The sequence below is a fragment of the Astyanax mexicanus genome, chromosome 4 (genome assembly GCF_023375975.1).
Source record: "Astyanax mexicanus isolate ESR-SI-001 chromosome 4, AstMex3_surface, whole genome shotgun sequence".
Lineage (NCBI taxonomy): Eukaryota > Metazoa > Chordata > Actinopteri > Characiformes > Acestrorhamphidae > Astyanax > Astyanax mexicanus.
The window spans coordinates 7604475-7631292 of record NC_064411.1 but is presented as its reverse complement, the minus strand read 5'-3'; the positions used below and the strand labels follow the sequence as shown (position 1 = coordinate 7631292).

The window sequence follows — 26818 nt, the reverse complement described above, 5'->3', positions numbered from 1 at the left end:
CACTAGTTTTAATGAGCCTGTTTAAAATCGTCTGGTTTGGAACGGATGTATAAGTGGTACCACTGGGAAGACCACTGTCCGAGGAGCTTGATGACGTGCGCGGGGATTCCTTGTCTGGAGGCGTTGGATGCTGCACTGATGCGGAATGAGTGGGCGGAGAATTGGTCTGGTGAGTAACCGTTGACGGGATGATTTGTTGTGCTTGGAGGATTAGTTCGTTCAGACGGGGGTTAGGTGTAGTGTAGTTAGTGAAAATGGAGGTACCGGCGTTGGGTTGCAGTCTGCATGCGGAGCCAAGGATCTGAATTTCTGAAATTGAAAGCGAGAAAGAGAATCAGCAATGGAGTTGGATGGACCTGGGATGTGGACAGCTTTAATTATGAACTGATGCTTAATGGAGTGCCAAGTAAGGCGACGGATGAAAAGCATTATTTCTAACGATTTTGAACGACTTTTATTGATTATGTGGACCGCGACGAGATTGTCAGAATGGAGTAAAATGGATTTTCCTGACCATTCATGTGCCCAAAGGAGGGCTGCGACGACAATAGGATAAATTTCCCAGAGCGCAGAAGAATCGCGCAGGTGCGCAGCGGAGCGGATGAACTGCTCCGGCCAGGCAGAGGCGAACCAGTGTCCCCCATAATAGCCGCCGAAACCGGAGGAAGGAGCAGCATCAGTAAACAGCTGAACATCAGAGGGGCTGGAAGCTGCGTCAGCATAGAAGAAGGAAATCCCATTCCAGTTGCGGAGCAGCGAGAGCCAGAAATGGAGCTCCGACGTGCAGTATTTGTCGAGCTTGACGAAATGGTGGAGGGATCGGACAGAAGAAGCCAAGCGAAGGAGATGGGAGACGAAAGAACGACCCTGAGGTATGATTTGGGTAGCGTAATTAAAGTGGCCGAGGAGGGAAAGTTGCTGCTTAGTACGGGAGGGGAAACTGAGAAAGTCGGAGATGAAAGAAGTGACGCTGTTGAGCTTTTCCTGAGGAAGAGAAGCTTGGAAGGACGCGGAGTCGAGAACAATCCCGAGGAACTCCAGAGACGTGGTGGGACCAATGGTCTTCTCCTTCGAAATCGGGACTCCGAGACGAGTGAAAGTCCTGGTCACGGCGTCAAGACCCCGTGAGGGGGGCGAGGAAGGCAAGTCAATGACGAGAAAGTCATCCAGGAGGTGGAGCACAAACAGGAGCCTGTGTTTATTCAGCAAGATCCAGTAGAGCGCCTCAGCGAAGGAATCGAAACGCTTAGGGCTGCTTTTGCATCCAAAAGCAAGGCGAACGGAAAAGTAAAACTGATCGTCCCAGCGGACTCCAAAAAGGTGCCAAGAGTTAGGATGGAGGGGAAGGATTTTAAAAGCTGAGATGACGTCAGCCTTCGACAGCCAAGCACCTCTGCCGGCCAACTTGATGGCTTCGATGGCACAATCCATGATGGACGGGTCCGAAGAGCCATGCGGAGCCGAGAGATCGATTATGATCCTCTTTTTGCCTGAGTATTTACGTGTGGCAATGCCCAGAGGATTGATACGAAATACGGAAAAAGGGGGCATTGAGAAAGGACCAATAATAAAACCACTGGAGAGCTCCTGTTGCAGAAGGGAAGACACGACATCAGGCTCGGCCAGAGCGGAAAGGAGATTAGGGCAGGTGAGAAAAGAGCTTGGCGAGGTGAGGAGGCCGGGGGAAAAGCCAAAGAGACATCTGCCCGTCGAGGAAAACGATAGGCCAGCTAAAGCTGTCGCGGGCGCCCAAGGGCCTGGTTTATGCAAGGTTAGCGAGATGTCGCCGGTGTCGATGAGCAGAGAGGAGGAGACCAGGGGCAGGTTGAACATCCGTGCGTTGGCCGGGGGGGCAACAGGCAGTGCCGTAGACAGGGAGAATGAAGAGCATGGAGCTCCGGTGATGGGCGCGGCGAGTACAGCAGTCTGGGGAGGAACAGGGAGAGAAGTGGAGGGGAGAGGCTGGACTGGCATAGTGTGAGAGAATGGGAAAGGCTGGCTGGAATATACCGGTTGGGGAATGGCAGAAGCGAAGCAAAGTGGAGGGACGGAGGATGACTGAGGGAAGGGGTTGGACGACTGAGGGAAGGGGTTGGACGACTGAGGGAGGGGGTTGGACGAATGGAGGAAGCGGGGGGGAAGGAGAGAGACGAGAGAAAACGGCCGGGATTGGCAATGAAGGAGAGAAGGAGGCAGAGGAGAAGGGGAGGGGTTCGGGGCCCAGAGGAGGAGGTGCTGAGGCCGAAGCAGGTGGAGGGGGTGACGCGCCTGCGGCACGAGAGGAGCCGTGGCGATGAGTTGAGCGCCACGGTCCTTCAAAACCCGCTGTAACTTAACGACAGTCCAATCGGACATGCGAGGAGGTTGGGATTTACTAGAAGAGAGGGGCTCGGCTGGGGAAGGGGGTGCGGGGCCGGTGAGGCCGGCCGAGGAAGCCGGGCGCCCAGAGCAGCGAGCCCAACCAGGAGGAGTAGGGGAAGGAGGAGAAGAGCGGCGGGAGTGCCGAGATCTGGGGGTGCGTTGGTGAGAACGACCAGCCCGGGAGGAAGAATGAGTAGAACCAAGAGTAGCCGGAATGGAGATGACAGACTTCATGCGATGAGCCCAGTGAGAGGGAGCAGGAGCAGAGACAGGCTGGCTGGGAGGGAAGAGGCCCTCATCGGAGGCGGTGAGTTGGAGGTCCATGGAGAGCAAGCAAATGCTGGCAGGTGAGTGCGTCAAATTCGATTGTTGCGAACTTTCATCATGAAAGGTAGTTAGTTAGGGGAGGTATTTATAGGACGGTTGATTGATACGGGGTGGAGCTAGAACGTAGAGTTTGGTCGTGGTCCTTCTCCCAAACTTTTGTTATTACATAACATCATTAATAACAATTATTATAATATTATACCAATATGTACAGAACACTAAGAAGCATACCTACATTGTTTAATACAATTTTATTGATTAGATAGTTGTAATCAAGCTGATAGAGCATTCAATTAATTGAAAATTGTGGGGAAAAAAGTTTATATGCAGACAGACAAATGCTGCCTTTTAAGCATGAAAGGTATGTTTAAAGGATAGCATTCATCTGTTTTTGCAAATACCCATTTTATTTTATGCTAACTTCAAAGTGATACAACTATACACATGCAAAAAATTAATTTATTAACAATAAATAAGTAAATAAATAGAACCTGTGTGAACACTTAATTTACAAAACAGGTAAGTGATATTCTTTAAACACAAAGGAACAAGTCACTTGTTTTGCAAAATAACTCACACGTACACTACGGTTCAAAAGTTTGGGGTCACATTGAAACGTCCTTATTTTTGAAAAAGCACTGTACTTTTCAATGAAGATAACTTTAAACTAGTCCTAACTTTAAACAAATACACTCTGTACATTGCTAATGTGGTATATGACTATTCTAGCTGCAAATGTCTGGTTTTAATATCTACATAGGTGTATAGAGGCCCATTTCCAGCAACTATCACTCAAGTATTCTAATGGTACAATGTGTTTGCTCATTGGCTCAGAAGGCTAATTGATGATTAGAAAACCCTTGTGCAATCATGGTCACACACCTGAAAACAGTCTAGCTCACTACAGAAGCTACAAAACTGACCTTCCTTTGAGCGGATTGATTTTCTGGAGCATCACATTAGTGGGGTCAATTAAACGCTCAAAATGGCCAGAAAAAGAGAACTTTCATCTGAAACCTGACAGTCTATTCTTGTTCTTAGAAATGAAGGCTATTCCATGCAAGAAATTGCTAAGAAATTGAAGATTTTCTACAACGGTGTGTACTACTCCCTTCAGAGGACAGCACAAACAGGCTCTAACCAGAGTAGAAAAAGAAGTGGGAGGCCACATTGCACAACTAAGCAAGAAGATAAGTACATTAGAGTCTCTAGTTTGAGAAACAGACGCCTCACAGGTCCCCAACTGGCATCTTCATTAAATAGTACCCGCAAAACACCAGTGTCAACATCTACAGTGATTGGACAGAGGAAGACTGGAAAAAAAGTGTTGTGGACGGATGAATCCAAGTTTGAGGTGTTTGGATCACAAAGAAGAACGTTTGTGAGACGCAGAACAAATGAAAAGATGCTGGAAGAATGCCTGACGCCATCTGTTAAGCATGGTGGAGGTAATGTGATGGTCTGGGGTTGCTTTGGTGCTGGTAAGGTGGGAGATTTGTACAGGGTAAAAGGGATTCTGAATAAGGAAGGCTATCACTCCATTTTGCAACGCCATGCCATACCCAGTGGACAGCGCCTGATCGGAGCCAATTTCGTCCTACAACAGGACAATGACCCTAAACACACCTCCAAATTGTGCAAGAACTATTTACAGCAGAAGCAGGCAGCTGGTATTCTATTGGTAATGGAGTGGCCAGCGCAGTCACCAGATCTGAACCCCATTGAGCTGTTGTGGGAGCAGCTTGACCGTATGGTACGCCAGAAGTGCCCATCCAACCAATCCAACTTGTGGGAGCTGCTTCTAGAAGCGTGGGGTGCAATTTCTCCAGCTTACCTCAACAAATTAACAGCTAGAATGCCAAAGGTGTGCAATGCTGTAATTGCTTTGATGAAAGCAAAGTTTGATGTTATTTCAAATACAAATCATTATTTCTAACCTTGTCAATGTCTTGACTCTATTTTCTATTCATTTCACAACGTATGGTGGTGAATAAGTGTGACTTTTCATGGAAAACATAAAATTTTTTGAGTGACCCCAAACTTTTGAACGGTAGTGTAAATAAATAAATAAATACACAAACAGCATTGAGGTGTTAGTTTCACAGCTGTCAGTGGCCACCAATTACAGGAGCAACTTTGTGCCAACATTGCTGGTGTCCAGTGATTTTATCAAACTGGAAACAAATAGATCAGTTCGGTTTTCATTAACTGTTACATTTGCACTGTAAATATTATTTTTTATGTAAATATTGTATCATTTTTGTTTAATGTTCTAGTTTAAAATGTCTTATTCCATTGTCTTATTTGTGCTACTTTAAACCAGTTCACTTGTTCTACTCACTGTTAAAATTAGTCTTGTTCTGTTAGTGTGTTTAGAATAAAAAATGCAAACACTTCAAGAGTATGAATTTCAGCAAGTGTTAATATACAACGAACAACCCATCAAGTAAATTTCGGTATAGAATACCTGCAAGGCATGCATTAGTTTACCATGACTGCTTTAAAAAAAAAAAAAAAACACAAATGACAGTTCTTAAAACAGCAACTTTAATTTTTGAATATGCATGAATAAATATTAGTTAATTTTGTTAACAAGCTTTTCTAAGAGGTTATACAAGCGGTCTGACTGCTCCTGCTCTGCTCTCTCTTGCCTCTCTTCTCTCTCCCTCTCTCTCCATGTCCTCTCGCAGGAGGTCAAGAAGAGTTCCCTGCTGCTTCCTTCCTCTCTGCTCAGACAACGGGGATGCCACAACAGAAGATGGCCCTGGTTCCTCCTCATTAGATGAGGCTATTAGCAAAGGTGGTGTAACCGATGGTCAATTGCCAAGAGCCTCATCCATGAGGCTGAACCAGGGCCAAGTAGCTGCAGTGGCTTCTCCATTGTCTGTCCCACTCCCTGAAGGCGGACACTTCAGCTCCTAAAATAAAATTAAACCTGTAATCTAACCTCAATCTGCTATCCTCTCTAACTGAATTCTACTTTAACATTAACAATTATTAACATATGTAAACTACACTCAAATCAGTACATAAAAATCTATAAAATACATTGTTCATTATTCTACACAATTTCAGGTTAATCTTTGAACTTACTTTGTACTTTTTTTTTAGATTGTCCCATTTTTTTCTGGCTTGTTGGGGCGTAACTTTGTCCGCAAGCCCCAATTCCAGAAGAATAGTCCTGTCAAAGAACAAACAAAAACAAAGTATGGCATTAAGATGCTTTATAGTTCAGAAAAATATTTTGCAATATCTACCTACATTTTTTTATTAGTTTAGAAAGATACCTAAATGCATGAATGTATAACTTAAGCAATTATTAGCTTAATATTAGCTTAGTTATACTGTAACTGACAATGCATTAGTTACGTATTAACTATTTAGTTTTCTAAAGCAGGCTTTCTGTCAACTTATTTGCCACAAACCTATTGTTTTATTACTGTAATCATAAGCAGTTAGCTAGCTGGTTGGATTAATGTATCAAAGTGTAACAGCTGCATCATTTAAGATGCAATAGAATAATAATATATTATCATTAAATAACTAACTAGTTTAGCTAAAATAAGCCCTTACTTCCAAGCTGAGAGAGCGGAGTTTTTCTCCCCAGTGAAGAGCCTCTCCTTCTCTATGCGAGCCTTTATAAAGGCTTCTATTGCTGATCTGCTCCCTAAAAGAGTGGAAGTAATTTGTATATCTGAACACTGGCTATCACGTTAAACAGCCCACATACAGATCGTATAAACCCGACAGGTCTAACTAACTATAGAGAAAGGGTTAACTAAGTTAACTAATAAAATATTACGGCAACTGATAAAAAAAATGCTGAATATCACCAGTGAGGCTACTTAGCTATTGAGCTAACAGGCTAGTTAGCATCAGCCCATCTAAAACAATGCACTGGCGCTTCAAAACTTCAAAACTGGAAAACGGCCACCAACTAACCAAAACTACAAATAAAACGCTAATTTATGTTATTTTATGCCAAGAAAACTCATGAAACACCACACTTACGCTATAAAAACTTAAATAACTTACATCTGAAAATGACTTCGCCGCAGGCCGATCCACTTCCATCCGCCATGATGGAAGAAGTTGAGCTACGCGGTGCTGCCCCGCGCTGCATCATGGGATTGCCTTACCGGCTGAGAAAGGGTCTAATGCTCTCTTATTACAGGGTCAGAATCAGGTATCTTAGTAGAAAGCATTTTAAGGTATCTAAGAATTGGGACAGCCTACTTCTCTGGAACGCACATCCCATGACTTGCACATTATTGTAAGTTTCAAAAATGGTTACAATGCTCCTTTCCAGGCCCACATTCACAAAGATAGAGGATGCTACCACTCAGTTTTCAAATTTCAATGGATACCTTTCGAAGATAAAAGCACTGCTGAACTGAAATATGCTGTAAGAAAAAAGCAGAGTTAAAGAGTTAACGTCTATTTAGTTAATTCTGATTAAACATATAAATGTGCTAAATGTTTTTTTCCCCAGCATCAAACCAATACGCAGTCAGAGGGTGGATTTTAGAACAATGTCCTTCTATCAAAGTAAGGTTATAGGTTTACAGTAAAATAAACATTCTGTAATTTACAAACACATACGAACACATGATGTGTACTTACTGAAGACATATTGTTTCTCTAGCGTCACAGCCACAATATGAGCCGCCGACTGGTCTCACATCTTCACCTCTCGGTAGGACACATACCTGAAAGTTTAATTTTTTTACTTGTTAACCTGGCAGTTACAAATATTGACCAGAAGCAGTGCAATAACCCTGACCCTAATTAGGGCCCCATGACACATTCAGACTTGAGATGTCTACGGTGATCTACTCTCAAAATGGAGTTCAATGGCACAAGAATTATTGATCAATTACCTTCGTACAAGGAGTTATGGCCATTTTCAATTCCAAAAAAATGAATGGAATTTTCCATAGGGAATTTTGCTTTATTTTTCATTTGGCCACTAGGGGTGCCACAGGTCCCAAACTTCTTGAGGCTGGTCAGTCCCTCTCCTAGTATTTTTTAAAAATGGAACCTGAACGTTTAGATTCTGAAATATTGTACGTGCAATTGCGGCCTCCCACCGCTAGTTGGCGTTACTGAGGGGTATCGACAAGACACATCGGTGATACGTTTGCTAAATAAAAATTGAAAATAGCTCTGGGTCGTCCCAATGTGTTGTGTGACATCATGGAACCGCCCCCCAAATACACATCGGTGATGTGTTTCCTAAACAAACGTGGAAAATAGCTCTGAGTCCCAATGTGTTGTGTGACATCATAGCACTGCCCCCATGACAAATTGGTTATACGTTTCCTAAATAAAAACATGTAGTCCCAATGTGTTGTGTGACATCATAGGACCGCCCCCAAATCACAAGTCTCGGAATGGGCCGAAACATGGTCAACGTCACCTTGGGGGCGTGGTAGGGTCCCCCATCACATTAAAAAGGATTTAAAATCATATCTTTTGATGTAGATGGACTCATGAAAAAACAATGACATGGCTGCGAACAGAAAGCCGAGCCAGACGCGTAGGTGTCATGTCATTTTGGCTAGGAGGCTTCCTTTTTTTAAGTGTATTCAAATCAATCTGAAAACCTCACTGGCAACCCAATTGGGCTGAGTACAGTGCATCCCAGTCATCAGAATGGAAAATAGACCAATCTTGCACTGGGTTAGGTTAAAGAAAACCAAAGTGTCATGAGCGTCCCAAACTGTTTTGTGTCTCCAAAAGTGTATCTGAAGTCCCAGAGTGTATCTGAAGTCACAAAGTGTAGATGGAGTCCCAAAGTGTTGCCACAACCCTAGAAATGAAAATCCATGACACTTTGCCACCTGTTAGGACATATATCACCAAAGTGTATCTGAAGTCCCAAAGTGTACTAGTGAGTCCCAAAGTGTGTCTGGAGTCCCAAAGTGTTGCCACAACCCTAGAAATGAAAATTCACTACATTTTGGGACCTACTAGGTAAAAAATCACCAAAGTGTCATGTGAAGTCCCAAAGTATATAGGAAGTACCAAAGTGTACTTGTGAGTGCCAAAGTGTATCTGAAGTCACAAAGTGTACTTGTGAGTACCAAAGTATCATATATACCTTTTTTAAACTGGTTAGGCCTTTTATCACCAGTGTCTTGGATCGCGAAAGTGGTTTTTGGCGATTTTTGGCTAACACTTAAAGTCCGACAGTTACCAAACTTGTCGGGGTGGGTCGCCACGCCAAGCCGGACCAAATGACTGATGAATTAGTGGATTAACCCTTTGCTTTCGGTAAAAAAAAAAAAAACGACTTAGCCGTATCTCCTTACCGTAAAATTTCTGGTCAAAAATTTTGGGTCATTTGGTGCGGCTTGCCACACCGAACGCATAGGTATACTTTTGGTGAAAATAGCACTTAAGGTTTAGCCCAAAAAAAAAAAAAAAAAAAACACTTTCGCGATCCGAGACACTTTGGTGATCCTTAGTCCTAAACTTTTGGGACCTGTTAGATCATGGATAACCAAAATGTCAAGAGAGTCCCAAAGTGTTGCCAAAACCCTAGATATGCAAATCCATCACACTTTGGGACCTATTAGGTCAAAAATCTCTGATTTCTTTTTTTCCCAATTAAAGAGTGTGATTAATTACATTCTGAAATGTCAAATTTAATGCATCAAAAAATCATATCTCAGCCAAATTTAACCAACTGTTAAATTTGCATATGTTGGTCATACTGATGACCTGTATCTAAAGTTGGTGGTCCTAAGATCTTGCTTTCTATTTTTCCCAATTAAAAAGACTGTTTTAATTAAAATCCCAAAGTCATGTGGTACATAAAATGGCCGCCCTGGGCCTGCTGATGAAATGTGGTGTGGTTCTGGCTGGCTCTGCCCAACTTGGTGGTTAGGATCATGGTTAGGGTAGAGTCCCAATGATTCATCAAAGACACCTTGGGACTTGGCCACGCCCCCTGGGGTTAGGACTTTTATCACCAGAGTGTCATCAGGTCACTTTGGGACCTAGCCCCTCCCACTCCAAGTCACTCCCCCACACTGAGGGAGGAGTCGGGGACTTGTGGTAGTCCCTAGGTGTGAATGAAATTCAGCCAGGATTCCTGCCCCTAGAGAGCAATACCCCAACACATTCGGACAACACGTCGGTCATTCCAATGAATGGGAAAAGTTAGGATCCAAGGTCCAGTAAAGTCATCCACCCATTGGTCATTCCAGCCCATTCATTTCGTAACAGCTCTGTGATCTTGTCCCTAACCCTAGTTACAAATACACTAGGTCTAGGTCATATTATATAGTTGTTGCTGGGCAAAACAGTTTAAGGCAATGTCCTTATTTTATTACACAGCACTATAACCTACTAATAGTTCCAATAGTTTATAATGAAGTCCCTGAAGATATTGAATTTTAAGCCTTAGTGGTGTCATATGCCTGGGATTTTAACAGGGTTAAATGAAATATATCATTAAATTGTTCATAGGCCAAAATTCTTGAACAGTGAGGCAACGGCCTGAGGAGGCCAACAATTGGAGACTGCCTGGGTGTCAAAATAAGACTGCATTACAAAGGGAGTACAATGCCAACAAAAGAACATGGCTTGCATACCTAAATCATGTCGGCTCTGTTATTATTGAAATCATGTTAATTGAAGGAACTCTATACTGTTTACAACAATTCAAAAGATAAATTACCGTGGGCAATCAATATTTATAAGTTCTATTCACTGCTCAGAGAACAAAAGGATTAGATTTTATGAGGGTGCTATAAGTATAACAAAATCTGATAATTTACAGCCATGCTATTGCATTGACTCTAATTATTGCATGTTTTTACTACTTTTTAAGCATCAAGAGCTCATAGCTCAGGACGTTTAATACCCTCCCAGTGCACCCGTATGTTTTCAACAACATTATTCTAAATAAATACAATTTCACTAAACATACCTGCTGAAATATATCCATGTATATAATGAAATGAATGTTCATAAAAAAAAAATATATTATGCATGTTGTATATGTCGCAGCCACTGAACGATGCATCCTTGAGGCCATTGGTGAGGTGCAGCTGCAACTGCAGCAATAAACTGGAGAGAGGGGCAGAAATCTTCCAACACCACTGGAAGAGGATCTGGAAGAAAATGTACTTCCCCTCCAGTGTGCAAAGGATTTTGAGGGCCTAGAAAAAGATCTGACCAACCGTGCCTCAAGAAAAAAAAAAAGGGTCAGTATTGAAATATACCTTTTTTAACTCACACAGAGTAAACATTTTGTAAACATCTTGTAAAGGATAAATAAATACATTATTATTATTATTATTATTATTATTATTTTCTTACAGCAGACTCAAACTTGTCTTAAACTGTGAGAGGTAAAAAGACAACTCTCTAAAACATTACTTTCAAAGTTTTATAAAACTTTATTTAAAAAATATATGTATCAAGGAGTTCCCCTACAGGCTTTTTACCCAACCATTGCTCCTTGTTTTCTTTTTTTTTTTTTTTTCAAAATGTATTCACTATCTTTTTCCTCAATTTGCCTATGCTCAGCAGCTAAAAAAGTATATAACTGGTTAATGCAATTAACATTTCATTCAAACTGCATCTCATAATTAGTGATAAGCTAACAGAACAGGAGCATACAACAGAAAATCAATATTTTTAAAAGAAGATTGAAGAATTTCTTAAGAATATATTTGATCTGAGGGTTGCTTTAAAGAACGCTCTTATGAACTCCTTAATGTTTGTCCTCATATCTCGTAAGCTTAAAAAACCTTAAATTTAGTCCCTGGTTACATTCATCTGTCTGTCTACAGATGTCAAAGCTGTCATTAATTGGGGGGCAAACATTGAAAAAAACATTATGGAGAATTTGTGAGAAAGTTTTTGCCCCCCACCTGGTGGTCTCTCTGAACTGGTGTGGCAGAGGAGAAAAAAAAGGAATTGGGCACTCTCGCATCAAAGAACTTGTAAGTATCAAAATAAGACCATATATAAGTATACCAAACATTTTACCATAAAAAACTAAATCTCAAATAGCTTTGTTTGGTGATGGTTCTATGTACATAATTACAACAGGGGTGAACACAGAAGCTTAATATTGGTATCAGTCTTTAAAAAACGATCATGTGTGCTTCTGCAGCCAAAGAGGCCCTCTCTAGATAAAATTGGACACCACTGAGTAAAATGACTTTTAATAAAGTTTAAGATGGCTTTTCTAGAAAGAAACTGCACTGCGTATTATATGAATCAATTCAGTGTCGCTCTTAAGTCTGAAGATGCAATTAGTGCCAAATTTAAAAGCAGGCATTGGAAAAATGTGAAATGCAGAATATGTGGCAAAACGAAAACTTAAACCACTATTATATTATCTTTACATGCCACAATGAAATAAAATCACAGTTCAATCACATTTAACCAAAATAAGTGTTTAAAGCATCTTGATTGGCTGGTATCCACATCCAGAAAAACATGAGATGTGTAAGTTAAGTTAATCAGAGCACATTAAAAAAATGGTTAGTGGGGTTTGAAAAACGTGCGTTTTAACAGGTGGATTTTAGCGAAAAATCACTTTCCTTTCTGAGTGAACTCTCGGCATGAGTGTTTCACTGCTCCTGACAAAAGTGTGCTGTGTTTGGAACGTTCACAGCCAAAACACAGTGGAATACAAAACAGTTGAACTGATTGCATTTTAAAGTCACATGTATTGAATTACACAAATAAAGCAATTTGCTTTAAAATGTAAATCCATGTATACTGTCACTTTGCTTTTTACTGTGAAAAGGCACTGTAGTGTAGTGACTGCTTTTCAATTTGGCACTAATTCCTCTCCATATGTAAGTATAACTTGCTGGTATACAGTTAAAGAATGCAGCTCAATATTACTACTTAACACCGATATGGTTTTTAGACTGTCAAAAGATCCTACTTTTTTAATGTTGGTAGCTTTATCTAAGAGGGTAGCATAGGGTATCAAAAATATCCTGTAGTTTTAATGCTGTGTCAGCATTTTTTCAAAGTTTAGGCTCTCACAATAGCATTTCAGCCTTAAATGGTTCTTTGAATGGCATAGTGGTTCTTCAGATTGAAAGAGAATATGTTATGTATGGTTTTGAGTAAAGCCTTTTTGAACATGATTGTATGTAACAAAGAAAGTTGTTTTATTTTTACAAGCTTGACACTGTGTGATGATATCAGCTGGCCTGATTCATCACCATGGCTCCTAAAAGTTTCTGGGGACAAATTTAAAGACACTAAAAATGACTTTCATTACGATGTCACTTCATTACCACTAGTCTCCATATGCGAATTTCTCGTTTGGAGGGAACCTGAGGAGGAGTCAGGGTGGGGAGTGAGTACCTGCAGGGAAATAAATTGTTAATGATTAAGCTAGTAACTAATACTAATACTTACCTGAATTGGAATTTGGTTGATTGACATTGAAATACAGACGAGCTAACAATTACTATTACTAGACTGTCTATTAAGCAGCACACAAAGCACTATGTGGCAGTGTAGCAAACATGTATGAGGCTGAAGTTAGCTTCTTATTTACCTTGTCTTATTCAGTCGTCTAATAGTTCTATTTTCATAATTTGGTATCAACTTCGACAGACGGTTTGATAATCTGGAGTTAGGGCAACTGGAAATAGGCAGAACAGGCTATTTATTTTCAATGAATCTTGTAAAATGCCAAATTCAGAGGGCCATAATAAAAAATCTACACTAATATTCCTTGTTGTTCAGGCTATTCACAACCTATTAGGTCTACGTTTATATGACAGTGTCACCTTCAACAGACTGTTTGATAATCTCGAGTTAGGGCAACTTAAAATAGGCAGAACAGGCTATTTATTTTCAATGAATCTTGTAAAATTCCAAATTCAGAGGGCTATAATAAAAAATCTACACTAATATTCCTTGTTGTTCAGGCTATTCACAACCTATTAAGTCTACGTTTAGACCTAATAGACACCTAATAGTTTAGACCATAGGAACACCTTAGCAACAACCTAGCAACATGTTGGCAAGAAACATATTCCAAATGAACAAATTAGCAGCCAACACCTGTATATATACCAATATTGCATAAAATGACGTATTAGCAACATTCTGATCATTACGTTAGGCCCAATAATGTCTTAGAAACTAAAATATACAAGTAATTTTCGAATGAAACAATGTTGTACTTACAGCGTCTGCGATGAGAAATCCCCAGCTGTCCAATCCAAGTGAAGCTGATGCAGAAAAGGCGATCAGAGACTGGCTTCGTCTGGCACCTCACAGACTTCATCGCGGAAGACCACGCTGAATAATTATATAATAACAACAACAACAAATATTTTATAATTCATTAGTCATTTGTAAGTTCTGGTTTATGCGAATGTGAATTGGTTCAAAAGCACTTTTCAAAATAATATTTAATGTACACTTTATAATTTATTAGTAACCTGTTACATTTTTGTTTGTGCATGTAAATTACTTTTGAAATACAACTTTTAAAAGAAATTATATTTCATACACTTTATAATTTATTAGAAATCTGTTACATTTATGTTTGTGCATGTGAATTAGCTCTGAAATACAAAAATTAAAAATAATAATATTTCATACATCTTGTATTTCATAAACTTTATAATTTTTAGTAACCTGTTGTTAAGTTTTTGTTTGTGTATGTAAATAAGTTCTGAAATACAACTTTTCAAAATTGTAAATTGCCACTCTCTTTACATCTTTATATTTCTGTTTAAATATTTTAAAGGCGAAACCTGAATAACAGGAAATATAATTAATCTCACACTTGATTCGTTAATCCTTTTTTAAATTGTTTTATACGGATGGTTGTTACTCCCAAGGAGTAAAAAACACGTTGACATGGTTCTTTTGTGTATAGAGAACGCACAAGCATCAGGTTCCTATTCAGGTACGTCTTTTAGGAAGCGGTGGGACGTCGCTTGTCTATCGCGTAAGGAGGTCTCAGCGACAATGTAACGATGTAACTGTGAGCATCGCATAAACGTCTCTCCGACGTACCTGTGCTGTCTGGGGATTATGGTGATGTGATTTACAGACATGCGTCAGCCACTACACTCAAACCAGTAGATTTTATGTATCATGCGGCTCTAAGATTACTGGTACACATCACTGTTCACTCTAAGAAAAAGTTGCATGGTCTTCTCTTGCTGTGCGCCGGGAAACACACTGGTTCGTTTTCTTTTTTAAAGCACTTCCTCACCATATGCCACCGTACATCACATAAACGTTTCTTAAAAATAACCTACCAGACTCACTCCAGTAACTGGATCGTCGAGAGTTTTAAATGAAATGGGAAAATCTGCTTTTCGTTACAGTGCACCAGCGAGCTGGAATTCACTACAGGAAACTCTAAAGCTCAGCTGGTGTCACTAAATAATTTTAAACTTCTAGTCTCTAAAGATCTTTATGATGTTTGGTATGTTTTCAGTTTCTTTATTTTTTTAGTAAACCTATTAGTTTTTAATGCTGGTTTGTTTTAGCTATTTTTCCACATTTCTTTTTAGTTTCTTTGTTTTCTTTGATTATTTTTAGGTATTGCTTATGTAACCCCTATCCCCAGTTAATGGGAAGAAAAATGGTCCTGAGTTCTATCTATTCTTTCCCTTCTCTATGTTTGTAGAAATTAAATAAAATAATAGAAAATATAAAACACAATAAAAGGACTAACACACAGGTATATAAAAAAACCAGTAGTTACTGAGTTTGATACTGAGTGTATCAAAACAGTAGGGCAAAATAAGACTTAGAATCGAGTGTCGAGTGACTTTTAACAAAAAAATACATTAATAGCAGGCTTCAATCAACAATAGAGTTATATCTTTTCAAGACAGAGCAGTTTAGTACCTTTTTAGGTGCAATAGTACAACTACAGTGTGTGCAGAATTATTAGGCAAGTTGTATTTGAGAGGATTCTTTTTATTATTGAACAACAACTTTGTTCTCAATCAACCCAAAAGACTCATAAATAGTCTGTTGGAGTGGGTTGTTTTTAGATCTTAATGAGGATATCTGTTTTTGCAGATAACTATTACTGTGCAGAATTATTAGGCAACTTAATAAAAAAAACAAATATATACCCATATTACTTGTTTATTTTCACCAGGTAAACCAATATAACAACTCAAAATTTAGCAATGAACATGTTTGACATTCAAAAACAAAACCAAAAACGAATCAGTGACCAATAAATCCACCTTTTTTACGGTGACACTCAAAGCCTTCCATCCATATTCTGTCAGTTTCTTGATCTGTTTACGATCAACATTGCATGCAGCAGCCACCACAGCATTCCAGACACTGTTCAGAGAGGTGTACTGTTTTCCCTCTCTGTGGATCTCACATTTTATGAGGGACCACAGGTTCAGATCAGGTGAACAAGGGGGCCATGGCGTTATTTTTTCTTCTTTTAGACCTTTACTGGCCAGCCACGCTGTGGAGTATTTGAATGCGTGTGATGGAGCATTGTCCTGCATGAGAATCATGTTTTTCTTGAACGATACCGACGTCTTCCTGTACCACTGCTTAAAGAAGGTGTCTTCTGGAAACTGGCAGTAGGTCTGGGAGTTGAGCTTCACTCCATACTCAATCCGAAAAGGTCCCACAAGTTCATCTTTGATGATACCAGCCCATACCAGTACCCCACCTCCACCTTGCTGGCGTCTGAGTCGGAGTGGAGCACTCTGCCCTTTACTGATCCAGCCTCGGGCCCATCCATCTGGCCACGCTCATTTCATCAGTCCATTAAACCTTGGAAAAATCAGTCTTAAGATATTTCTTGGCCCAGTCTTGACGTTTTATCTTATGTTTCTTGTTAAAAGGTGGTCATTTTTTAGCCTTCCTTACCTTGGCCATGTCCCTGAGTATCGAACACCTTGTGCTTTTTGATACTCCAGTAAATGTTGCATCTCTGAAATATAGCAAAACTGATGGCAAATAGCATCTTGGCAGCTTCACACTTGATTTTCCTCAATTCATGGGCAGTTATTTTGCGCCTTTTTTTTCCAACATGCTTCTTGTGACCCTGTTGGCTATTTGCCATGAAACGCTTGATTGTTCGGTTATCAAACTTCAAAAGTTTGGCCATTTCAAGACTGCTGCATTCCTCTGCAAGACATCTCACAATTTTTGACTTTTCAGAGTCCGTCAAATCTCTCTTCTGACATATTTTGCCAAAGGAAAGGAAGTTGCCTAATAATTAAGCAAACCTTATATAGTGTGTTGATGTCATTAGACCACACCCCTTCTAAATACAGAGATGCACATCACCTGATTAACTTAATTAGTAGTTGGCTCTCAGGCCTATACAGCTTGGAGTAGGACAACATGTATTAAAAGGATGATGTGATCAAAATACCCATTTGCCTAATAATTCTGCACACAGTGTATAGTGTGCAAATACCCATATGTAAACTTAAGACACAAATAAGAGTTATATTTTAAACAGTACCCCAATTATTTAAATGACTAATTAATTAATTAATTATTTAAATAAACAACTGGTTTAATGATTATTATTGCTCAGAATTATATTTTAGGATTAGATCTTATTTTTAGAAGTAGTATCTTAGATTTTATCTATAGGATTGATTTTAGGTTAATATACCCCTTCTTACTTTCAGAACTACACTGTTAGTTATATATTTAAACCCTAAATAAGAAAAAATACACTTTAAAGTTAGTTTGTAAAATAAAATACCTTCTTAAATTAAATATGTGGGCCCACTCTAAAGAATACACTCATAAAGAACAGAATTATAGATGAAATGAACAGAACTAAACGGTGCAGGTCTGGTTCGGAGCTTAATGTCCGCTTTACTCTAACGAGCAGAAATAAGAGTTTCAGATTTACCTCAGATTCAGTGAATATGAGCGGGAGCAGAGCGCGGGGTCCTGCAGCACGGAGCGTTTTCCCTCAGAGGAACTCTGATCCACGCGGGGACTCAGAGCGCTCTCTGGTTAGCAGTGTTAGCGGTCCTGGTGTTCAGTGGAGGCGGAGAGAGCGCGAGTCAGTCCGGGGAACAGTCTGTCGGAGCGGCGCTGCAGCGGAGAGTTCACGGCTAGCGCAGAGCAGCTAATACACGAGGCTAAACACAGCTAGCCGAGCTGGCTAAGCTAACAGTGCTAACAGAACTTCATTTATAGAGAGATTATCCCAGCTTTATCCACCAGCACACTCTCAGTATGGACTTCAGTGTCCTTAAAACTACCGGTTAGTTTAATTAATACTGATTATTAGTGAATTTAGTTCAGCCTGTGAGGAACTTTTTCCTCCTCGCCTCTCCCGCGCTGCTACTCCCGCATCTCCGCTGTTCTCTCTCGTCCCATGGGCTCCTTCCCAATCCTCTACTCCACCCTCCACCTGTACACTTCTCCCTCAGTAGATCCCTTAATCACTTTTAGCTAACCTTCCTGCATTAACACAGAAAATAAATGAAAAATATGTACTCTGTACGGCTTTTGTTTTCTTTTTAAACTATTTACACAAACAATAACTATTTTGAGCCTGTTAGTACCTTTTTAAACCATTACTTTGAATTTATATGATTTTATTTATTACTGTATTTATTAGCGTATCTATTTTAGAACTAGGGAGTTTTACATTTTTTACCCGGGGTTACATGAGGAATATGCGAGAGGGGCGTATCCCATAGTGAGATACCGAATGAATGCTTGAAAGAGAACACAATTTACATTTAGAAAAAAAAATTGCAAGAAATAAAAACAAATTTATTGGACGTGAAACACTGTTACTAGTACTGAAACATTTACATTGGTCAGTAAAAAAGCAACTGCTTTGTTTGTACATTTAGCTAGGCTAGCTATCAATAATAGTAGTCAGTAAAACAGGAAATGCTTTGTTTATACATTTGGTCTGTAAAATAGCAAATGCTGCAAATAATAATGGTCAGTAAAACAGGCAACACTTTGTTTGAACATTTAGCTAGGCTAGACATTAATAATAATGGTCAATTACTCAAATGTAGAATTTGGTAATTAAGTGTAGTTGGTGAATGACTATGCTCTTTAAAAAACAAAACAACACAACTGTCAAGCACTCACAATAAAAAACTTTATAAACATGAAATCAAGTTAAACACATGCTACTCTACCTTTGGAAGTAATTGTATATTTAACCCTTTTAAGCCTGAACCAACAAAAAAAAAACATCTTTTTCCGAATTTCAATCTTAAATTGACTATTATGTTACACTTTAACACAAATCCATTTTACACTGGATTTCTCTGTTGGGCGCCTTTGAGTATTTAACAAATAATAACAAGACAATCTCAGGCCTATAGGTTTCATGTCAAACTTATGTTGAGAAAACACAATGAGATTGCAGATCTGCAATCTAAAAGCCGTTTATTAAAACAAACAGAAGAGTAAATATAGAGGTGAAGCAATACAAAGATAATAGTTTGTAGTGGATAAAAACAATTAAGAAACTACATGATTTGGATATTCTTAGTACATTTTGGAGATTAAAAACCTTTAGCAACATATAATATTCAATAAGGAAAAGATAAGAGAGCATAAAACGTGAATAATACAACAACCAAATATCCCTCTATGCTAACAGATTTTTAATCAGAACAACTGAACCATAGACAAACAAGAACACCATCAGAGGGAATGAATGAGCCCACAACCTCACTGCGCTACACAAGCCTGGAGGAGGTTGATTTCAGTATGGGAACTACAGATGGAGCGTTTTATTTAACCTCTGGAAAGGAATTTGTTGGCCTCTCTGCAGAGTCTGGATACTCCTCCGGTCCACACGGCAGTACCCGGCACTCGTCTCTCTGTGGCTCTGGGTCTCACTTTTGGGAGCACTCTCTGGAGTTCCTCAGGTGGTGTTTTCACTTCTTCTTTCATGCAGATGGGCCTAGTGGTTAATAGTATTAAGCTAAGCTATGCTAAGCTTGGGGAACTGAGGACGGCTTCCACAGAGTGAAAACAGAGATACTAGAAATTCATGGAAATAATCAAATCTGCATATACTAGAAAGGGGATTAAAATCATAAGCTCTGAAGATTTGGTCCTAAATGTTTAGTTCCCAGCTAAGAATTCTACTCTAACTATGACATCTTAATTTTAAAGACTAAGTTTATCCCTTCTTCAGAACTAAACTCCTTCCATAACTACCCTAAAAACTGAGCTCTGTCTAACGAAGAATGTTCTGGAATATCGAACATATAAGAAAACATAACATGGAATTCAATAAACATGATCGCTGGATAAGATTAATTTTGCTGAACCTGTAAAATCCATTGTTAAATTCAGTTCTGGTGGAACGAGTCCCAAGTGACAAAGTGAAACATTTGTGTAGGATAAGGTGTTCTGTCTGAAAGATTTACGATTTGCGCTTTTTATTGCCGTGGAACAAATTTGGGACAGTTTTCTCTCCTGTGTGAATGCGCTGGTGATTTTTGAGATGACTCTGTTGATTAAAACTCTTCCCACAGACTGAGCAGTGATACGGTTTCTCTCCTGTGTGAATGCGCTGGTGATTTTTAAGTTGACTCTGTGTAGCAAAACTCTTCTCACAATCTGAACAGTGATACGGTTTCTCTTCTGTGTGAATGCGCTGGTGTATTTTGAGATAACTCTGTGTAGTAAAACTCTTCCCACAGTCTGAGCACTCATACGGTTTCTCTCCTGTGTGAATGCGCTGGTGTATTTTGAGATTACTCTGTGTAGTAAAACTCTTCCCACAGTCTGAGCAGGAATACGGTTTTACTCCTGTGTGAATGCGCTGATGCAGTTTGAGAGTCTCCAGTCGATTAAAGCTCTTCCCACAGTCCGAGCAGTGATACGGTTTCTCTCCTGTGTGAATGCGCTGATGCAGTTTGAGAGTCTCCAGTCGATTAAAGCTCTTCCCACAGTCCAAGCAGTGATACGGTTTCTCTCCTGTATGAATGCGCTGGTGTATTTTGAGTTTAATCTGTTTATTAAAACTCTTCCCACAGTCTAAGCAGTGATACGGTTTCTCTCCTGTGTGAATGCGCTGATGTTGTTTGAGAGCACTCTGGGTAGTAAAACTTTTCCCACAGTCTGAGCAGTAATAAGGTTTCTCTCCTGTGTGAATGCGCTGGTGTTTTTTAAGATCACTCTGGGTAGTAAAAATCTTCCCACAGTCTGAGCAGTAATATGGTTTTACTCCAGTGTGAATGCGCTGGTGTATTTTGAGATGACTCTGTTGATTAAAACTCTTCCCACAGTCTGAGCAGTGATACGGTTTCTCTCCTGTGTGAATGCGCTGATGCAGTTTGAGAGTCCCCAGTCGATTAAAGCTCTTCCCACAGTCTGAGCAGTGATACGGTTTCTCTCCTGTGTGAATGCGCTGGTGTTTTTTGAGATTACTCTGTGCTGTAAAACTCCTCCCACAGTCTGAGCAACGATACGGTTTCTCTCCTGTGTGAATGCGCTGGTGTATTTTGAGAGCACTCTGTGTAGTAAAACTCTTCCCACAGTCTGAGCAGTAATATGGTTTCTCTAATGTGTGAATGCGCTGATGTTGTTTAAGTTCACTCTGGGTAGTAAAAATCTTCCCACAGTCTGAGCAGTAATATGGTTTTACTCCAGTGTGAATGCGCTGGTGTATTTTGAGATGACTCTGTTGATTAAAACTCTTTCCACAGTCTGAGCAGTGGTACGGTTTCTCTCCTGTGTGAATGCGCTGGTGCAGTTTGAGATTACTCTGTTGATTAAAACTCTTTCCACAGTCTGAGCAGTGATACGGTTTCTCTCCTGTGTGAATGCGCTGGTGTTGTTGGAGATGACTCTGCCGATTAAAACTCCCCCCACACTCTGAGCAGTGATACGGTTTTACTCCTGTGTGAATGCGCTGGTGTTTTTTGAGATTACCCTGTTGATTAAAACTGTTCCCACAGTCTGAGCATTGATACGGTTTCTCTCCTGTGTGAATGCGCTGGTGTTTTTTGAGATGACCCTGTTGATTAAAACTCTTTCCACAGTCTGAGCAGTGGTACGGTTTCTCTCCTGTGTGAATGCGCTGGTGCAGTTTGAGATTACTCTGTTGATTAAAACTCTTTCCACAGTCTGAGCAGTAATACGGTTTCTCTCCTGTGTGAATGCGCTGGTGTTTTTTGAGATCACTCTGTTTAGTAAAACTCTTGACAGAGTGCTGATGTTTCTCCATGTCGGGACTTTGCTTTATTTGTCTGTTAAATGTAGCAAACAATTTCTGCGTGTTCTGGAGATTCTTCTGGATGGCTTGTGCTTCACCTCTTTCAGCAGTTTAACTTTGATCTTTTGATAAATATCCTGGTTGTTGGTGATGAATTTCAGGAGAATATTTTCATTTCTGGAAAAGACAAAAATGCCAGTGAATATTAAAATAAAAGCAAGTCATTTAACTGAACAGAACTGCCTAAATCAGTTAAACTATACAGATAAAACTACAGGGACATCTTCATATTTCCATAAAAAGGGGGCGCTGGTGGTCTTCCAGCCACCTGTTTAGTGCCTTTATAAGGACTTCCCACTGTTCAGACACTCTTAATTATGTTATGGTCTCACAAGAAACTGAGAACTTAAAGAAAGAAAGAAAGAAAGAAAGAAAGAAAGAAACGTGCCGAAAAAACAACATGCAGTGGTTTGAATCACGGTGCCGAAGCTTGATTCGTTCTACATTGATCACGTGACCAATGATGTCCGAAGCCTTTTCCTTTACACTAAATTATAAAATATTTCATACATCTTAAAAAATGACAGTAATTAGGGTTGGGCGATGTCTCCTTAATGGGCAGATGATGATGTTTACAGTGAAACAACGCTATGGTCGATGATATCGGGGGGATGGGGGGGGGTGGGGGGGGTGATGGCGGGGGGGCTGACAGAGCATTGACTGGTGTGTCACGGGAGCGTGTAGGTTACTACAATCAAAAATGTTGGAGTACTGAATACTACATACTGGGCAGTGTGTAGTATGCAGTACATACTAGTGCAGTATGCAGTATAGTTGTATGCCATTCCGAATACAGCCAGTGTTTAAAACTAATAAAAGCTTTTTTTAAAACTTATAAATGCATAATGTAGATAATAAAATAAGTATTGTGAAATAGTACAGTATAAAACATGCTGTCAGCAGCTGAAATAAATATTTTTTCTTTATAATGTTACTTCTGTTAAACATTAAGTCACGTTGTTAGACATATCTGTATATGTAACAAAATATTTTAAATACAGGTAACATTAACAATTAGTTTACATCAGTCAACTGTGCTTACAACAGTAAGAAACACTGTAAAATCGTTAATTAATGCTTCAACTAGTTATTACATAACAAAAGTTTAGACATTATTCACCATTAAAATTCCTAAAAACTCACGACTTAGTTAACAGGATCTACTACATTTTTAAACATTGGTAATTTAGTAATATGTGATGTCTTGTTTAGAGTCATTTAACAAATTTATGTCAGATATTGTGGACACATTTTTAGAAATCCACTTATTCTGATGCATTTTACATCATAATGCCAAATATTTCTCAAGCCAAATGTAGCAGCTCGTCTGCTGCTCTAGTATGCTTGTTAAAGAGCAGACGGAGAGGCAGGTCTCATTCTCTCCTCCTGCCTTTATTCTCTCTACACATTTACACCAAAAAATATCCCAGCAGCTTATTAAGTGTCTGCAACTGCATATACATCTCCTACATATCACCGACTCAATCCCGCACGTTCTGCCTGACCTGCGCAGCGCATCAATTAATTCATGCGTTGAGCTTTAAACGCGCAGATAAGCTGTAACTGGTGGATCAGCACAAAAATCACAGTGTGATTTATTACATTAAAACACAGAACATTTTCTTCTGCTGAACCCGAGAGAGCCCGAGAACAGCGGGGGGAATTCTCGCCAGCCCGAGTTCATGCATCGGGTCAGACAGGCTGGAGGTCAGGCTGCGGTTTAGGCTCATGTTGAGGCAGAAAATCTAAACTATAGTAGTCGGTTCAGCAGAACAAAACGTTGAGAAAGAACCACAATATACCTGCACATACACAACAAAAACAATCCCAGCCGATTATTAAGCATCTGCAACTGGATATACATCTATAAAATATGAAACAGAAGTAAATACAGCACATGAACACACATTTTCAGGCTCAGTCACATGTAGTGCTTTGGCGCTGAAACGGCTGTACCTCAGAGCTGATAACCCGACCGGGGCAGAAATAATTAATTATTAGGCAAAATATGCTTCAATACCCGCTAAAAATGCACAGAAGAGTCACTAGAACTGATATAAGAGCTCATTTTCCAGTAACTTTTCTCAAAAATACTTATATTTGCTTAAAACAGCACTTTTTCACGGAGCTCCTGAGCTCTGTTTACCTCCTGTGCTGCACTCAAGCTCCTCTGGAGCTACGGGGGGCGCGGAGGGATAAATAATAAATAAAAACACGCAGTTCTCTTGTTGATGCAGGGAATTGTAGTTCAAAATAGAATCACAGCAAAATAATGACCTCTTTACTGTTACAACACATCAACCAACCTCCAACAAGAGAGAGAGAAACTTCTCCATACCTTCTGTAGTTCAGCTGATCCTGCTCTTCCTCCGGCGCTCCAGCTACAGACCCCCCAGCTCAGCCTCATCCGGGTTATGTAGAGCCCCGCCCCCTCCCCCGCTATATCACATTATACCCCATCACCGCTAGAGGGAGCCCGCGAGGGAGTCCTCAATGCATAGAGCTGAATGGAGCTAAACAGCTAAAACTCTCATTTAAAACACTGTATAACTACTTCTCTGGGGTTTTCCTTTAATTTTACAAAGTAGAACAAAGTATTTCACTAAAATAGGAGAGAAAACGTACCTCTATATTTCCATTTTCTAAAACTAATGTTTTTTATTCATTAGATTTACTAGCATTACTGCTACTGATGCTGGAGTTACACACAGAACATGTTTAATAGGATTAAAACTGCAGTTTAAAAGCTTTAATAATTACCTCTGCTGTGATTAAATAGTTGTAGTTGTTCTGTTTTTAGGAAATAAGCAAAATGTTATTCTATAAAGTATCAGATGTTTATAAATTATTATTTTGCTAAAAGTAATAATTTATAAATGTTTCATACTTTATAGAATAATATTTTTTATATGTTTTTATACATTTCAGACTCTGTTGAGTGACTGAGATTGAGAGCAGATTCTGAAGTGAGTTTTTTCCTCCATAGAGATTCTCTGATTGCTCCTGTACAACTCCAACAAATAGGACTTACTTGGCTCTTTGTAACAGTGATTGTAAAATATAAATAAATATAAATAATCTCAGGTGTGTTTGTGCTTCTAATAATGATATAAAACATTATGTTCTAAAGAACAGATTCTTCTATTAAATCTCTGCAGGCCCTATTTACCATAATAAGAACAGAAACATTCACCAAGACTCACTGATTTGTAAACTGTAGAGAAAAGAATATATGAATTATAAGAAACAGTGAAGGTGTGAGTAATGTTTTAAAAAAACAAATAAATTTAAGTTTAAGACCTGTGTAAATAAACGTTAAATCTGTTAGCTAGTAAACGCTAACAATTAAATAAACTGAGTTAAAATTTGAGGATAATTTACTCTTACTGAGGCAAATTAGCTTAAAACAGATAGTAATTTGTAGAATTGTTAGAATGGTGGCAATTAGTTCCTCCAAACCGTTTAAAAACCTTTCTAGGTCACAGAAAACAGAAAATAAATGCTCTTTCTCCTCAGAAACTTTGGGTACATTCAGTAGCTAGCTTAGCCAACACTAGGAAGCTAGCTAATTCAGCTTTTTCCTAACTTACCAAAAATCAGCCTTTAATTATACTAATTAAATCTGAATTAGTTTAATCTCATAAATTTACCCATAAATTATTTGTGCTTTTCTCAGTTTATTAAACAGTATAAGAGAAAGAGAGCTAATTCCCTGCTAACTCTGTTAGCTGCTAACAGGCTAATGTTGACAGGAATCTGACAGGAGAGAATCTACTGCTACAGCAACATCTCACGCAAGAATTGTGATTTATAAAGAAATACTTGGTGTGAAAACGAGCGTACATTTAAGCAAGGTTTAAGGCATGCGTATGCCTTCAAAAGTGTGCGGAGAGCGGGAATTAGTGGCATCATGTGGTAAAGTAGGGAATTGTTAGTAAATGCGCAAGCTTTTCTTCCTTCCGCATATTAGTTACCACATAAATCAAAATTAACAAAGGAAGATTAAGCATTACTTTACTTTATTTTTTACTTTATTACATATTTTTTTCTGCATGTATAGTTAAAATTATTTCTGTATCTTATTCTGTATTATATGTATATGTAGTGTTAATTTTCCACTAACTTGTATATTTCACTTTGTAGTTTATATCAGTTTTATTTGTATTATCTGTTTTATCTCACAGTTGTAAAATCTAAAGGTGCTATATATATATATATATATATATATATATATATATATATATATATATATATATATATATATTAGCCGGGGCTACATGAGGAATATGAGAGAGTGGCGTATCCCATACTGAGATACCGAATGAATGCTTGAAAGAGAATACAAATTACATTTAAGAAAAAAAATATGCAAGAAATAAAAAATAAATAAATACCGGCCGTAAAACACTGTTAAACACTGTTGTTGTTTGGACATTTAGTTAGGCTAGCTACCAATAATAAAAGTCAGTAAAACGGCAAATGCTACATTTATACATTTAGCTAGGCTAGCTACCAATAATAATGTTCAGTAAATCAGCAAACTGCATATTTGAACATTTAGCTAGCTAGCAAACAATAATAATAGTCATTAAAACAGCAAATGCTACATTTGTACATTTAGCTAGGCTGGCTAACAATAACAATAGACAGTAAAACAGGAAATGCTTTGTTTATACATTTGGTCAGTAAAATAGCAAATCCTGTATCGTGGCACGAGATCTCACGAGATTAAGACGTGACGATATTTCTCGTCAAGCTTAAACCTCTCACAGTTTAGTGTGGACTTTTTAAGATACAACACTGGCAACTGGCAACACAGTAGCAGCGAGTTTGGTGGTTGAGCAGTGAGCAGAAGAGGAAAATTCGGGGAATTTGCATAGAACAGAGGTCACG

At 39.1% G+C, this 26818-nt stretch overlaps 3 protein-coding genes across 9 annotated transcripts in view; all 3 read right to left on the bottom strand.

The window, feature by feature from the left end:
- LOC125801399 (zinc finger protein 239-like) overlaps positions 1 to 26818 on the bottom strand; it is a 240236-nt gene that overhangs the window by 142155 nt on the left and 71263 nt on the right. The gene's annotated exons all lie outside the window — the stretch shown is intronic.
- Positions 18771 to 26818, bottom strand: part of LOC125801377 (zinc finger protein 239-like) — a 503775-nt gene continuing 495727 nt past the window's right edge. The window contains exon 3 of the transcript XR_007438683.1: positions 18771 to 19436. The gene's annotated coding sequence lies outside the window, so the exon portion shown is untranslated. The remainder of the gene's footprint in view (positions 19437 to 26818) is intronic.
- Positions 18771 to 26818, bottom strand: part of LOC111188821 (zinc finger protein 658B-like) — a 241480-nt gene continuing 233432 nt past the window's right edge. For 3 of the 6 annotated variants that reach the window (XM_049477300.1, XM_049477295.1, XM_049477296.1), the window contains exon 2: positions 18771 to 22042. In XM_049477300.1, the coding sequence (XP_049333257.1) occupies positions 20069 to 21877 (1809 nt within the window). In that variant the 5' untranslated portion in view covers positions 21878 to 22042 and the 3' untranslated portion in view covers positions 18771 to 20068. Of the gene's footprint in view, positions 22043 to 23727; positions 23801 to 24263; positions 24327 to 26818 lie in introns of those variants that run through there. The other 3 variants (XM_049477298.1, XM_049477297.1, XM_049477301.1) reach the window with 3 other exon arrangements.